General features: G+C 39.2%; 1 protein-coding gene across 7 annotated transcripts in view; it reads right to left on the bottom strand.

Moving 5' to 3' along the window:
- Positions 1 to 15,875, bottom strand: part of USP45 (ubiquitin specific peptidase 45) — a 56,678-nt gene that overhangs the window by 25,571 nt on the left and 15,232 nt on the right. For 6 of the 7 annotated variants that reach the window (XR_012586274.1, XM_074581052.1, XM_074581054.1 and 3 more), the window contains exons 6-8: positions 8,806 to 8,951; positions 7,430 to 7,525; positions 4,650 to 4,780 (exon numbers count right to left, since the gene is read on the bottom strand). Coding sequence is in view for 4 of the 7 variants with exons in the window: in XM_074581054.1 (XP_074437155.1) it covers positions 4,650 to 4,780; positions 7,430 to 7,525; positions 8,806 to 8,951 (373 nt within the window). In the remaining 3 variants the exon portion in view is untranslated. Of the gene's footprint in view, positions 1 to 2,824; positions 3,051 to 4,649; positions 4,781 to 7,429; positions 7,526 to 8,805; positions 8,952 to 15,875 lie in introns of those variants that run through there. The other variant, XM_074581053.1, reaches the window with a different exon arrangement.

The following is a 15,875-nucleotide window of genomic DNA, read 5'->3' as shown; positions in this document are numbered from 1 at the left end:
ACATTGCAAATACTTGTGTTGTCCAATATGCTGCAGAGGTCTTCCTCCTGAGTAGAAGAAGCGAATGCAAGACTCGGGAGCAAGTGCAGACGATTCCTGCCAATGCACACCACTTATATACGCAATTCATCTACTTTGCACTCATAAACCTCATCCATCCAGCTTTGTTAACTTCTTTGTAAAATTAAGGAAACTCTGACAAAGTTAACCAAAAGAAAGATGTGCAATATCTCAGCTACTGCTGCACAGACAAGAATATTCAATCTCCTGTCAGAGAGCTCCTGAACATGGCGCAGCACCGTCAGCAAAGCACGTGGAGGCACGACGGGGACCCGAAATAATCCTTCACAACTGGTCAAGGAAACATCAACCACGTGTTCTGCTGCAGTTATCTTTAAATGGTAAAAATCAAATGGGAAAAATAGGCAAGTTGGAAATCTTTTCTTAAAAGAGATTTTTCTCTACAGCAATTCTATTTGAAAAGAAAAGGCTCTAAAAGACTCTTAATCAATGAGAAAATCCTGTTCACCCCTTAAATCTCGTACAACATTACCTCAGTTTCCCTTAGCATGTCCTCTCAGAAGTGATAAATATGGAATGCTCTAGGCTTTGTTTAGGTTTCCCTCCAAAACGAATCGATAGTCCTAACTGTGCAAGAGCTCCGTTCTGTCAGTCCCACCTCCGTCTTCAGTCCTACTTTCCGCACCTGAGAAGGAAGGATGAATACTCCTCGGGGAGGGAAGACCGACGTATATTTTGTGACCACTAATAAAATCTTTGTTAGGCAAGTATTTTTTCCTGCATGTTAATGTAGCAATATAACACCCTTATAAATAATTATTTGGTGGAAATCTGAAGTACCTAAGTTCTGTAACTACTTTCTCGACTCATCACTTCTATGCTGCAACATTCACTTGCTACACAAATCTAAGCTTTCTTCCACCAATAAAATTATTCAATCATAACAAATAAAGGAAATAAAATGTATGTCCTCTTAATATATCTGTGTTGCGTTAGTCACTAAGTCTCCAGATAAGTCAGAAGTCTGCAGTCCTGATATTCAGCATAGTGGAAAACCAACAGAAGGGCCCCGTAGCTATGCTCACAATCTGTCCTCGCAAAACATCTGACAGCTGCAACACTAACAAAATTAACAGTGGATGAATTAGTACCAGACGCTGAACAGTTGCTATAGAAAGACTCATCCATTTCTTTTCTTCTCCCCTTCTTCAACCCAGCTACCCCACCACTTGATAAAATTAACACTTGGTATAATTTTTTTTTCTTTTGTTATTTAATAAAAAACCACCACAAATACCCTTTCATACAGAGGATTATGAACTCCACGCCATGATCTCCCTAGACCCTTAAAGACAGAGTCTGCTGTTGAAAGGACCGTGTCCCAGTTCTCTCACTGCTTTTGAGCTGCAAACGTGCATCTACTTTGCAGAGTTTCTCCCTTGCAGGTTTGGGGATCCCACCTGATGCCATGACAGAGCTGCAGCTGAACAAGGCAATGCCTGGTCCCCTTCTTTACAGCCTCTCTGCCCACACCTAGCTGTATTTCTACCTTTGCCCTCTCCTTTTTTCCTCCTCCTTCCTTCCCTGCCTTCTTGTATCTTCTTTCACTGAGCGCTTTTAAATTTTTGGGTGAGGATGCCCAGTTCAAATGCAAGCATTCAAACTCATACTGCAACATCTGAAGCAGGTGGAGTCCTGAAGTCCTACAAGGGTATAGAAAAAAGCAACTCTGGGCATCAAATTCAGAAGTGTATTCCAGAACTGAACTGGAAATGAGGGCAAGTGCCAGGTGTTAAATTATACAGCTACCTTTACTCTATCTTGCGTCAACTGATTCAACATGAAAATACATCACCATTCAGTTAGGAGATTGAAAAACAAAAAAAGTAAAATTCATCAATACCAATTTAATCAAAATTCACATATATTTTTATATATATATATAATCTAATTGTGTCATCAGGGAAAAGTAACCATTTTTAAAGGATTACCTACACATGAGAAATATGTTATTCGGAAACTGCTGTGTTACTTTTCGGCTAGATGGTAAAAACTGGGACTGGGAAGACAATTCCTGGGTCACTGAGTCCAGCTCTTGACATCACAGACAAGTACATCCTATACTCTCTGTACAATCTGCTTTATGAATTCTTTATTGAAGAAAGGTATGGCCATATACTGCAGACTGGGACTGAGACAGCAAGATCTGTGCTAGGGAAAGAATAAACTAAAAAGAAAAAAAAAAAAAAAAAAAAAAAAAACAAGGTTGCAACTGGAGTCAGCAAACTTTTACATAAAATGTATAAAACCAAACCATTATTATTACAAGTCCTTCTCCCCAGTAGTTCACGGACTTGTCTTTCTCTGACATATCCCTCTGAAATACAAACATTTTTTTTAGTGTAGTTCTTCCTTTTACACACTCATCCTGTCATCTCTTTAGGAAAAATGCTGTTTGAACTCTACTTGTTAAGTAAAAAGAGTTTGTGCTAAGGCATGTGAAGACCACAAGTAGTGCATGCCTTTAAGATTACTTTATTAATGTGACTTCTTGGCAGGATTCAAAAAGCAGTTTACAGAGAATGCTGCAGCAACACAGATTTCTTCCTAGCTGGGGACACCTCCAATCTTGCCATGCTCTCTCTCTCTCTCATTTCAGCTTTGCTAAAGAGTAGAAAGACAACTTTAAAAGGTGAAAAAAGGCTTTGTAAAAACGGCACGACAGAACACTGGATTCATAGTGTTTAAGTTAATATATAGTAAACGTATTGTTTGCAAAGATGAGGATTTCCCATTCTCCTACCTTCACCACTGCAGACTGCTGAATTTGCTGAAATTCTCCCTTTCTTCTTTCTTGCTTCTTATGTCACTATCAATAACAATATAATCAAAAGACCAAAACTTCTGTCATACCCATGCGGCCACTTAACTGCCCTCAAACACCTAATTTCTTGCTAACAGGACGTGGCTGACACTTTTGTTAGTGATACTAGAGCTAGTAAAGGATTTATATCTCAGTTGTGTTCTGCAAGGCTAACAAAAGCAAGAAGTAGGGATGAAGGCAGGAGATGACAGAAGCTGACAGATACATGTCTAAACAGCAAAAGTCTGCTGCCCACGTTTCCATTTTAGCTGGTAGTTGAAGTATATGCCTATCTTAAAGATCAAAAAACAACAAGAAGAAAAAGAACTAGATATCTGAGATTCAATACCAATATATTGTGTAGCCATCACTTGATGACCATAAAACACACACAGAGCAGGTACAAAATAACCATCACTTCAAAAATACAATGCCATCTGAAGGATACTGCATCACGATTGTTTTACAATGAGTTTGCTAAGGTGGGCTTCAAAACATGTTTTACATCATCTTTTCCCTTCTATCCTTAATACGTAAAGAGAAAAAAATATTCTTCCTATTTAATCATTTCCCTTTCATTTCTTGACCAAATTTTGTTCTTACAATCACATTTTTGGGGTAGTCCTGAAACAGGAGGAGGAGTAAGAAAACAACATATTTTTCTTCCAGGTAGATAATGCTAAACAGAGAAGACTGCTGTTTGACTCAAAATCACTATAAGGACACTTTATACAAATTCCCTTTTACAGCTCAAAAGACTCAAAAGGAAGTCAAGTACAATAGAAAAAATATAATATTAAGTTTCTGAAGTTGAATTTTGAGGATAAAGAAAAAGTAATAACTGATTTCTTTATCAGAATTAAATTGTCCCTGATGTAGTCTAAAAGCTTTTGTTTATTGATACCAAATTTTAAACCCATGTTTGCACAGTGAGGTTGCCCTGCAATGCCATGGTAGTGGGCTGCAACTCTCCTCCTAACTCTCTTGCTGCTTAAAATTCCATACAATAATATTGTAGCAAGTAAAACAACATGCATTATTTATCTTTTTTAATGTGAGATTCAGCTATATCATCCTCCAGCTACTCTGCTTCTACAGCTTCTTCTACTTATAAAGCAAATATCTAAATACTTGTATCAACTTTTAAATAGGTCTTCTACAGGTGCTTTAAAAGCAAGATTGTTTGCATCATAATTGAAGGCACCTACAAAGCACCACTGTAAACATTTTCCAGAACAAGAAACAGGAATTTCTTTAGGGCTTGTGAGCTCTTCGCAATCTGGAGCCATATGCCATTTCAGTACTGCTTCAAGTCCTTACTTGTTAGACTCTTTTTAATTTTGAATTGATGCCAAGGTCAGACATCATAGCAGAGGTTTCCCATTTAAAAGCTTACCCTTTTTTTTTTTCAAAATAGCTCCATGCACTTTGCAGTATTAGCACAGCTTCATGCTAACATACCACAAAACCTTGAAGGTAATTCTATTTTCTTCAGTTTTACCATACCCTCTTCTGCCTCCTCATACTCAGTTCAAAGCCCATTGAAAGTTACTGGTTATGAACTGGATCATACATTTCACGAAGAGCAGGTACAACCCTGGAGCACAACAAGGAGCCCTGCCACTTTAAAACATGAAGAAAACATTTTCTGGACTGCCCAGTAAAAACCTAATAGCACCTTAGAAAGGACAACAGACATGTCACGCTTAGAAACATATCACTGGAAATTAAAAATAAATAAGTAAGAGATACTGACAATACGTACTTTTGACAAAGCTGGCTAAACAGCACTTTCGGAGAAAGCGGACCTTTTCCAGCTTCCCTCATGCTGTGAAGGAATAAGAACATCGCCGAAGTCAACGGTCCTGGGCTAGAGAGGTTTACCACCAAAGGATCCTTCAAAGCAAAGGTAAATTGCACATCAGATTTCAAAGTTAATAACACATTAGACTTATTTCAAGTTAGGACATTTATGACAAAGAACAATGTAACTTTCAGTCTTAAGAGTGGTTTTGGTTGCGGTTTTTTTTTTTTTTAAAATGTTGATGTCACCTACATGATTGAAATCATAGAATCATAGAATTGCCAAGATTGGAAGGGACCTTTCAGATCATCGAGCCCAACCATCAACCTAACTCTGACAAAGCCACCACTAAACCATGTCCCTAAGCACCACAGCTACACAACTTATAAATACCTCCAGGGATGGTGACTCTACCACTTCCCTGGGCAGTCTGTTCCAATCCTTGATAACCCTTTCTGTGAAGAAATTTTTCCTAATATCCAATCTAAACCTCCCCTGGTGCAACATGAGGCCATTTACTCTTGTCCTTTCGCCTGTTACTTGGGGGAAGAGACTGATCCCCACCTCTCTACAACCTCCTTTCAGGTAGTTGTAGAGAGTGGTAAGGTCTCCCTTCAGCCTCCTTCTCTCCAAACCAAACAACCCCAGTTCCCTCAGCCGCTCCTCATACGACTTGTTCTTTAGACCCCTCACCAGCTTCGCTGCTCTTCTCCGGACTCGCTCCAGCACCTCAATGTCTTTTTTGTGGTGAGGGGCCCAAAACTGAACACAGTATTCAAGGTGGGGTGTCACCAGTGCTGAGTACAGGGGGACGAGAAAGCTTATTATTTAAGCAGTAATAGCTGCAAACACAAACAATTCTTGTCCAGCAAATTGGCTGGTAACCAATAGTTTTGGAAACAGGCATGTCAATCAGGCAGTCTGATTCTCACAAAAACAGACTACCTCCTGAATTACTTGCTTTACTCTTACTCCCATGTGCACTGAAATTCAGTTGCAGAGACAACGCGGGCGACCTCCTCTGTGGGCCAGCGTAAGACAGAGCTCAGTGGCACTTTGTCTGCTCAACCCCAGGGAAGGGGTGGCCAGCTTCTCTGACCTGTGAGCCGCACACTGAAATTTCCACATGTTCAACAGCCACAGAAATATACCATGTTCCTCCAGGAACCAGGTGCTGGGAAGGCACCAGCAGTGGTTTGCAGCAGGTCCACCATGGCGGAGCAGGGACAGGCACAGGGTACATCACACGCAGCCCCTCCTGGTATGAGATTCACCCCAGCCAGCAGGTCCTGTTGCTGGAAGGAGCCCCCCAGCAGCCACCTGAGCCAGTCTTAGAGTAGGAGACACTCCTGCACTGCTCGCATGCCACGTGCATCTCAATAGCCACAGATGGCCAGCTCTCCCTAACATGCTCCCAGGTCCGTATGTGACCACAGTGCTTCCTACTAGCTGGCCCGACTCTCACAAAATGAGATTACAACTGCCAGACAAACAATAAGAGAGGCTGCCTCAACCAGAAAGCAGATCTACACAAAACATAAGCACTATGGATACACACAAATATAAAGTATTTGCATTATAAAAAGGTAGGAAATGGTGGGAAAATGCCCTTTACCATGCAGGAAGCTGGGAGTTTCTCCATTACTATCAGTTAGACTACTGCAGCCCTCTAATCCTCTGTTGACATATAAAGACCAGAAAACACAGTCTTTGCTCCAAAGATCTTATTTACATTGTAAGCATTGTCATTAAACAAAAAAATAAATCTTTCAACCTCCTGGCTGTGCAAGTTTCACATTAAGCATAAACCAACATACCACTGGCTTTCTAAGCTTCTGGGCACAAACAAGCTCCAGACCTCCACTGTGGCTCAGGAGAACTTAGTGAAACATGTTGTTGCTCAGAACTGCCACAGGAGGTAATGAAGGCAGCAAGGCAGTGCATTTCACACTGTTCTTGCCTGGAGAAGTTCGGAACATCACCGACAGCAACATACAGAAATCTTCATTATTTCAGAGGTATCTGAAACAGAATCCCACCCCTCAACCCTCCCTGCCACCAGGAAGCTCCCAGCGACCAGCAGGAAAAAAAAAAAAGAAAAAAAAAAGAATAAGAAATCCTCTGTCAACTGCCTTTTTTAGCTAGCAGAGGGAAAGGGGTATCATCTTTATTGCCAACAACATATTATGAAAACTTATGTCTCTCCGAGACATGACTAGGAACAGCAATGTATTTTGAGAACAACCACAGGAGTCTCTTTCCCATATGCCTGCAATGAGCTCCAGGACAAGAAATTTGGTCCTCACTCTCAGTTTAATCCTCTGGCCCGTGAAGTACGTAATACATTTTTAAAGCCTTATCAATGAAGGGCTGGGACAGACTGGAATAAAATATTTCATGAACACTTTCTAGAGCCAAATATACTATTTTCTGTATCATACATTCATACTGAAGAAACTAAATGGGAAACAAAAATAATTCAGCCATTCTTTCTTAAGGTCAGGCATTATTTGCTACTTCTATGTCACAAAATGTGAAAGGAAGTGATTATTCTTCCTTCTCCAGGGCTGAATAATCAGTTTTGTAATTGGAGTGAGTTCACAGAAATCATAAACTGGCTAAACAATTACAAGGCAAAAGAAAGGGGACAGTAAGAGTGTCTCTTTAATGGAGATGCGATTCTCCATCCTCCAGCTTCTTCCCACATTTCCCCAAACTTATATTTCTTGCTGCATACTTACCAATTGGGAGTCTGAAGTATGACAGATTTTTAACTTTGTTCCTTTCTCCTTCATCTCATACATCAGTTCATTTAGTATGTGAGTCTGTGCCAAGTTCTTAAAGGACAAAAAAAAAACCAAACAACCAAGAAACACATGCTGATCTTTCAACTATATTTTTTTCTTTAGTTATAAATTCTTGTCTCAGGGATAGACAAAACCAGATATATTTCATAATGTACAACTGAGGTTTAAATCAGACCATTAGAAAAAGCAGGTATCACTCTTGTAAGAGCCAAGATCATTGATCTCAGACTGTTTCTAAAATTGTATCTACTTCTGGTTCTGTAATTCCAAAATAGTTTTCTAGTAATAACTTTGTTATTTTTGTTGAACAACAAGATTCATTAACTCTTAGGGTTTTTTTATGGCGAGGACATTAGTATCAGAATTCATTTGTTTCTTTTAAACTCCGCAGTCCCCTTCATGGTGGCACAAGAAGCACAAAGGCTTTGGCACACTGAAAAGCATCACCTCTCTGAATTTGAAAAAGAAACCAACTCAACATATCCCAGCTTTGTTTCTTTATTTTTGGTTAACTTTGACTGCAGATCACTTAGGTTTCTACAAAGCCCTAAGACAGGAAACAATTTGCAGTAATTCTGCTCCTGACAAATTTACTATTTGTTTGCTGAGTTTTGTAATCACCACCATAAACACAAGGTAAAGAGTGCCAGTTCAGAACGCCTTTGTAGCAGTTTCTCTCATTTGTTCACTCCTGTCTGCAGAAATAGAGATGTCCCTGCTCAACTGACAAGCAATAGGATGGTCCAATATAAAACCCGCTAAGGCTGCTGCTTTTTTGAGGATATTGGATTAGTTGTACACTCAACATCAATAAAAGTGTATTAGTATCACTCATTCCTCTTATTCTGGTCAGAAAAAAAACCCCATAATCAGTACTTTTATAACTGCATCCATTGTAAGGGCTTAAAACCATCACAATGCACTGTGCAGACATTTATATTACGCAAAAAGTACCACTTTTCACACCCACCAGTATGGTAAATACTGTGCATTACTCATGACTGCCTAATGCTGAACTACAAATAAAACCATATGCTAGAGCACAACCCACACACATATGCAGTGTGTAAAACACTTGACATTTTCATTTGTCTCATTACTGTGAAAAATGCTACTGATCCAGGGATTCTTTTTTGTTATAACAGGAAATCTTGCTTGGATAGCAAGGAGTAAAAAGAATTTGAAAAGGACCTTCAGAAAGCAGAACGAAGACTGGTAACAGTCAGAACCTTTTCTGAAGTCCACAGCTTATACAGATAAAGTATTTCTGAAATATATTAAGAGAAAGCTGTATGATCTTTCCATCTTACCTGCATGACAGCATTAAAAAAGCACGTATTTCCTAAATTATTTATTCCTTTAACTGGAACTGATGCACCATTACCAGAACTTTTTCCTTTCAGTATCTCACTTGTTTCATTGTTTTCTTCACGGAGTCGTATGATTTTTGATGAACCTATAATTAAACTATAGATTAATATTACTATATAATTGCATAGTTTAATCAATACAGTCCTTCCATGGATTATGTTTATGATTTTTAACATCCGCGGAAAGATACCTTGATGGTACCCTAAGCTTGTTCAGGTAATCTTTAAAAATAATAGTCAACAGCAGGTGGGAAAAAAGAATGAATCCCCCCAAAAACTACATATATCCAACAAAACCTTCCACAATAATCACGCTCCCCTATAAGACTGTAACTTCTTCAATTACCCAAGCAATAAATAAAGTAAAATAGGCTCTGTTAGTTTATTAACAATGGGTAGTTAAGATGTATGTTCATTAGACACATTAGAAATGCCACACAAAGTCTGCTTTCTGGTGCATTTGAAGAGAGGTAACCAAAAGTTACCAGCTGAATGCTTCAAGTCTTTATTGCTTACTGTGCTTTGTTCGAATTGCCTTGTACAACACGGTCAACAGCCAAATCAGAGTTGTTATCAGTTTCCCCAAATGCTACATTTGCTCCTCCACCCGCCTCCCTTTGTCACAGCCTGAGGAATTGCTAACGCAACCCAAATGCATATAATGCAGCTGTTTAAATTTTAAACAACAAAAACTTGATAAAACTGCAATGGAATATGCTACCAGTATTATGTCCACGTATTTCCCTGTTTCCCTTATTATTTAAATAGATGAGGGGCAGCAAAGTTAGACGGTCATTAACTTGTAGCCTAGAGGTAATGGAAAGACTTGAGATAACAATATTTAGCCTCAAATTCTACTAGCAACTTTCATATTGTCATGGTTGCAGGACTAAATATGAACATTACTGACATCTGCAGTGTCTTAAATATTGATTAACAATGCATGTCAATGTAAATGAGTTATGGACTTAATAGATGCCAAGAACTGTGATGCTGCAATCTCTGTCTTGACATATGAATTCATATATTTGTTCTAATGAGTTTCACATTGAAGTCTCATTAAAGTGTTCTTGAGAAATAGCTAACAGACCTATTTACGTTAATGAAATGCTCATGCCAAAAGGTTCTTTTATGTACACTCCTAGGTAGTTTCTTGCTTAGAAGATGAAAAAAATATAATTAAATAAAAAATAAGTCATTAAAATATCTACTGTATCTGGCAACAAACTTCTGACGCAGTCTGCCTGCACCCTATAGTGTCATGAGGGCATAATTATTTTTCCAAATTGTATCTGTGTTTGTCAAAACACAGTTAGAGGTGCTTTGCCGTGCAAAAACATTTTTAAATATTTTTGGTAATACTGCTTACACAGCTTTCCACTCGTGTGGAAAATTAAGACAGTACAAGGGCGAAGTAAGACACCAAGTTCTCCTTGAAAAAGCAGACAAAGTGTTTCTGAATGCAACGACTGACAAACAGCTTGGGGGCTGCTCACACCCTGAAACAGCCACTGTTTTATGGACCACGTGCAGCAACGCCTTTTAATTGACATGCTTACAAGGGCCACGCTGCAGTGTCTGAGACTCATCCACCCACGCAGAGCTCCAAAAGAATGGGAGCTCCAAGTGTCTGCAACTCAAAGGCACCACTCACTCTCAGAAATTTAGTAACACAAGTGGAGACTTCTTCCCCTCCGAAACATGAGAGAGAAGTGCTGGGAAGAGGAGATGGTTAAAAATAAAAAAAAAAAAAAAAAAAAAGGGGAAAAAAAAAAAGCCAAAATTGTGTAAATAATTTGTGTATTAGTATACCGCAGTTGTTGCATTTATCCATCGGCATTCAAAAACATCTGGGACAGCATCTTAAAGTAAACAATGTTCACAAGGCCATCTGGACAAAACTGCAGGCAAAAATTAAAGCATAAGCATATGGAAAAGCAGATTTTTCTCTTCCCTTTAGCAGTACAGGATGACAAATGTCAAACCTAGATCTGTCCACGCTTCACTGTGCTACGCTTTGCAGCACCACCTGGCTCTCCTTGCACAGCCACCAAATATGGACAGCCCTGCCACAGCGGACCATATCTGCAGGGCAAACTCGATAAAAGCATTTCACTTCATGGTTAAATGGCAGCTTCACACAAGTAGCAAGGTTCCATTTGCTGAACCTTACATATAAATTATTTAAGGGGGAAAAAACAAAGCCGAAGCATCCAGCTTTGCGATAAGAGCTGGATGAATACGCAATTATAAAACACAATAAACGAGAACCAGACATTGCCACGAAGCTGGATAATTAGTATAGGGATAAGGAGAAGTAGCAGTAAATCAAGAAAAGGCCTGCATCTAGGAAAATTCTTTCATTCAGAAGGTTTTAATTATTGCTTCTTGATTTTTAATAGATTTTACAAACACAATCCATGTGACGTTTTACTGTTTTTTTGTATCTGTGAAAAAGTCTTGACAGAAAAGTGTTGCTTTGCCATTACAAACATTATCTGCTGCCTCACTTATTCCATGCAGACATTTTTAAGGACATACACAGAGTCAGAGGAGGGACAGCAGTTTTTAATTTAACTCAACTCAGTGTCCCCAGCTCAGTGACAAATGACAGACAGGCCTGAAGCTGAATGTTTAGTTGACATGTGAAGAGTTGGTCAGTCTTAATAGAAAATGCTGGTAATGACTGTGATAGCTAATACTTCTACAGATTGGGGCTGGAGGGTCCTTCTGCAAGATTAACCCAAGGCTACAAGCATGTTATTAATCAAAAGGGTAATATGTAATTTTTTAAAGTGTATTTGCACTGAACCATTCCATAGACTCTTGCTGACACAATCTTGTAGTCCTGTAATATTTTAATGGGCGTGCTTTTGAATATGAAAAGTGACTTTTATGCCAGCATAGACACAACGAGGACCCCAGCAGAAGGATTCCATCAAAATGGTTGTCATCTGCTGCTGCCCACAAGGGCCTTCAGCTCCTGGCCAGTGTTTTGAGAAAAGTACTCCAAGCCACCCCGCCACGTGCAGTAATACCTGTTATAAAGGACCTCGTTAATGTTAACAAGAGCAACGTGGGTAAAAAGCACAAAAGTAATTAAATTCACAGATTGACTTCTGCCTGTAGTTCACTATTACATCTTTTAGAGAACTGACGTGGTGCCCCTCAAGTCTCTGCCCTTCTCAGGCCCTGTGGACACCAGCCCAAGGCAGGTCTGTCCCTCCACAGCAGCGACAGAGCACCCGACTGTGACTGTTTTGGGGCTCAGACGTTCAGACTACGCTTCTCTGTCTGACTCCTTCTGCAGTTTTGTTGCAGAGGTGGCCTTTCTAATCCAGTCACACAGGGAAAACTCTCACCCAAGTTGTGCCTTGATCACCACAACCTCCTTTTCCCTCAACAATGCGTATCTGGCCGCAGAGACACCTGACTGGAGCACTCTGCCAACACCCATTGCCCAGCTCTCAATCCAACTCATCACACCCTACTGACCTCCTCTTCCCTGGCACCAGGTCACTGCCTGCTTCTGGTCCCACCATGATGTCCACCTCCAGCACCTGCTCCTTTGGTGCTCAGACAGCTGTATTTGCGCTTTTGGCACTGCCTTCAGGCCCGGCAAAGCTTCACGACATCCCCTGCTCTCCCCCATGCTAGTAACCCCTATTCCCACCACAGAATCATGGAATGGTTTAGGTTGGAAGGGACCTTAAAGATCACCTAGTTCCAACCCCCTGCCATGGGCAGGGACACCTCCCACTAGACCAGGCTGCTCAAAGACCCAGAGGGAAGAGGACAGCAGTTGGAGATTGCTCCGCTGCTACACCTCTTGCTCAGCACAGACAACAATTCAGCCCGTGAATCGGAGCAAGTCACCAGACCAGGTGTACGAACACACACACAGTGCTGACACATCCACTTGCAAAAGACTTTCGGAAAACTTACGGCAGGGTCTCCATCAATTTGTTTTGCCAGTATTTCAAACATTTGCAGTGCTCATGGACTTCTGTACCACCCTTGCTGAAACTGAGCTGTGCCTGGGGGTGCAGATGGTACGCAAGCAAAAGGATAAATGACATCCAATTTTTCTTTCAGCCAGGGGAGTAAGCATTTTTGCTCATCCTTTCAATGCAACTTTTTTTTTTTTTTTTAATTAAAAATGATGGTTCCAGGAATATGCACTTTTATTCCAAGGTCAAGCCTTTTCTATTGAATACAACTCTGGTACTTCAGTTGAAGGTCTTCACAGTAAAAGCAAGGTTAATAGACTGCCTTTCTTTTACCAAGTTCTCATCATGCTGTATTATGAAATGCTACTAAATTGTCTGGCGCTCCTTTTTTATTTAAAAAAATTTAGATTATTTTTTTTTCCGACACTGTACAACAATGAGAATCTAACCCTTAGAAAAACAGCACGGTTCTCTTCTGAAATGGTCACTAGCTTTACGTTTTAAAAGCCCAGTTTCTCTTGCAGTGTTACAACACTACCAAATGAAAGATTACAACTGCAATTTTATTTCTCAGATTCTGCCAGAATGTTACAAACGAAAAAACACGTCTGCATAGTGTGAAAGAGCAAGCTATTCAAGCACCAGTTTTGATCCTCTACGCTTAAATGACTTGTGCTACACCTCACAAGTAAATAAGTATGTGCACAGGAAAGGGAAGAATACATGGATTAAAATGACAGAATGTCTAAAAATTTTTCTGCCAAGGATTCACTTTTCATTTCTTTGCAACTTGTATAATTAACAGTAGCCCCTAACAAGTAAGTAAACTTGAAAGAAAAATTTATGACCAACAACAGAAATGTCTTTTTGCTAAAGTGTATCTCAGATTTGGAGAATCACCGTATTCTGCTTTATTTTGCTAGTTAGTTTTCTTTTTAAATAGACAGAATGGACTTACATGACTTTAAAGTCCAAATTACACATAGTAAAAATCAATTTTGAAAGAACACAATTATTTTTTCAGTGCGATCCTTTGTCAACTGCTAATATCCACAGACAAATGCAAATCTGAAGTTATTCATCATACTATTTGTTTTTCCATACAAGTTAACACCTATTAATTGTACTGTAAAATTATATATGTTTTAATTTTTCCTTTATGTCCATTACATCCATTAAAACAGCAATCAAGTTTCTAACTTTCACCTACTGGCAAATCCGGGCAGCTGAACTTACTAGCAAAATCTCGTTCCTCTGTTTGACCTTCCCAACAATAAATTTAACTAGAAAATCTGAGAATAAATATTCTCCCTTCCCATTCTATTGCCACATGAACAAATTTAATTAACTGCTCTCTAAAAAAATTGAGTATGCAATCTTATGTCTCCACCAACATCTAATTTGGCTTTTGTCAAGGAAAATACGCATAATATTCACTTTTAAGACTGCAAAACAATTTATTTTCTCCAGCAAATGAGCAGACATGCAGATCGCAATGTCTCAGCATGGTTTCTGTGTACTACATGTGCATTATGTCCATGTGAAGCTCACAAGTGTGCCACACGGACAATACTGCACCTGCCTTTCCGTGAAAATCATCATGGCCCGCTAACCTTTTCCACAAAACAAATTTCTGGGTGGTACACCCTAGAAAGCAATCTTGCTTTATTCTTCCATCTTGTGCCCAACATGACCTTTTAACCAAACAGACTCCTCTAAAAAAAAAAAAAAAAAAGGCCAAAAAACCCCCCCAAAACAAACAGGCATTGCTGGGTACATCAAACCATAGGATCAGATGCGAAAATCACACAGCTGCAAGCATTCTTTTGGGAACCCAGCACTGGGATTTATCTCAATCGCTTAATGTAATTACAAAAGTCAGTCATGTAGTAGTAATGTAATTTGCACATTTTTACAGCTGAAGTGAAGTCGAATCTTTATGAGAGGCCGAGTGAAAAGCAGGGATCCTGCTGCCACACTATTCCACCACATTAGTACCAAATGACAAGCATTTTGCTTTTGTTTATTTTCCAAGATGCATTAATTAGGAAATCTATATAACCCTCCCTTACATGTTTAAGCTGATCATTTTATCTTTAAATGACTCTTGCAGTTTTGAGAACCAAAAAAAAAAAACCTAGCAGCCCTTATCAGTTACTCATATCCATGTTCATACTGCATTTATGCAGAAATTTCTACAGAATGCTATTTGAATTTTAATGATGCACCATGCCAACCACTTGGTACAACAGAAAGAAATACAGACATAAGATGAATTGTTGTTACAGTGCCACATTCTGATATGAAAATCAAGTGTCTTCGCTGTGGCTGCTTTTTAGGAAGAAACAGAAAACCAATGGGAAAAAAGGCACAAGATTTTTAAGTGGGAAATATGAATGAATAATTGTCAGGTTTTACACTCCTTGTTTCTCACATAAGTTATTTTTCATTTATTTATAATTAGAGGGGTTTTTTATAATGGCTGAATATACAAAATAAATTTTTAAAAATATAAGCCAAATAATAACTTAAAGGGTGACAGTTATCCTGAAAATATCACTGTAACATGAAATAAAATGCTACGCTTAATAAAAAAGATAACTTGTCAATAGTAGAGTTGATTTTCTCTGTTATACTTTGTGTTCTGGACAACAGCATGAATTACATTTCGATTTCAGATTTTATTTTTAAAAAAACAGGCAGTCTAATTTAAAGAAAAAAAATAGTCTTACTTAAACTACATTTCTTTAGAGGAAGTACCAAGTGTGTCAGCCCAAGTATTTGACATAAAACAGAAAAGGCATTGCTGTTACATTTATCAAAGTGAAACAAGAACGCCAACTCTGCCTGGGAATGCCCTCTCACACATACCACTTATTTATCCACACACGGCTGTTTCCCAGCCTCTTCCAGCAAGGAGCCTGCCCAAAGCAACGAAGTATGCCAGGCAAACAGCTTATTCCTCTTTTCCCTGCCACTTAAGAAATCCCAACAAAACATCTTTGGGCCAACGTTCCCAGAGTTCTCAAGAACGAGGTCCAAACTGCTCAGCACAGCCAC

Source organism: Larus michahellis, chromosome 3 (assembly GCF_964199755.1).
Source record: "Larus michahellis chromosome 3, bLarMic1.1, whole genome shotgun sequence".
In the NCBI taxonomy this organism is placed as follows: domain Eukaryota; kingdom Metazoa; phylum Chordata; class Aves; order Charadriiformes; family Laridae; genus Larus; species Larus michahellis.
This window is presented reverse-complemented; position numbering and strand designations above follow the sequence as displayed.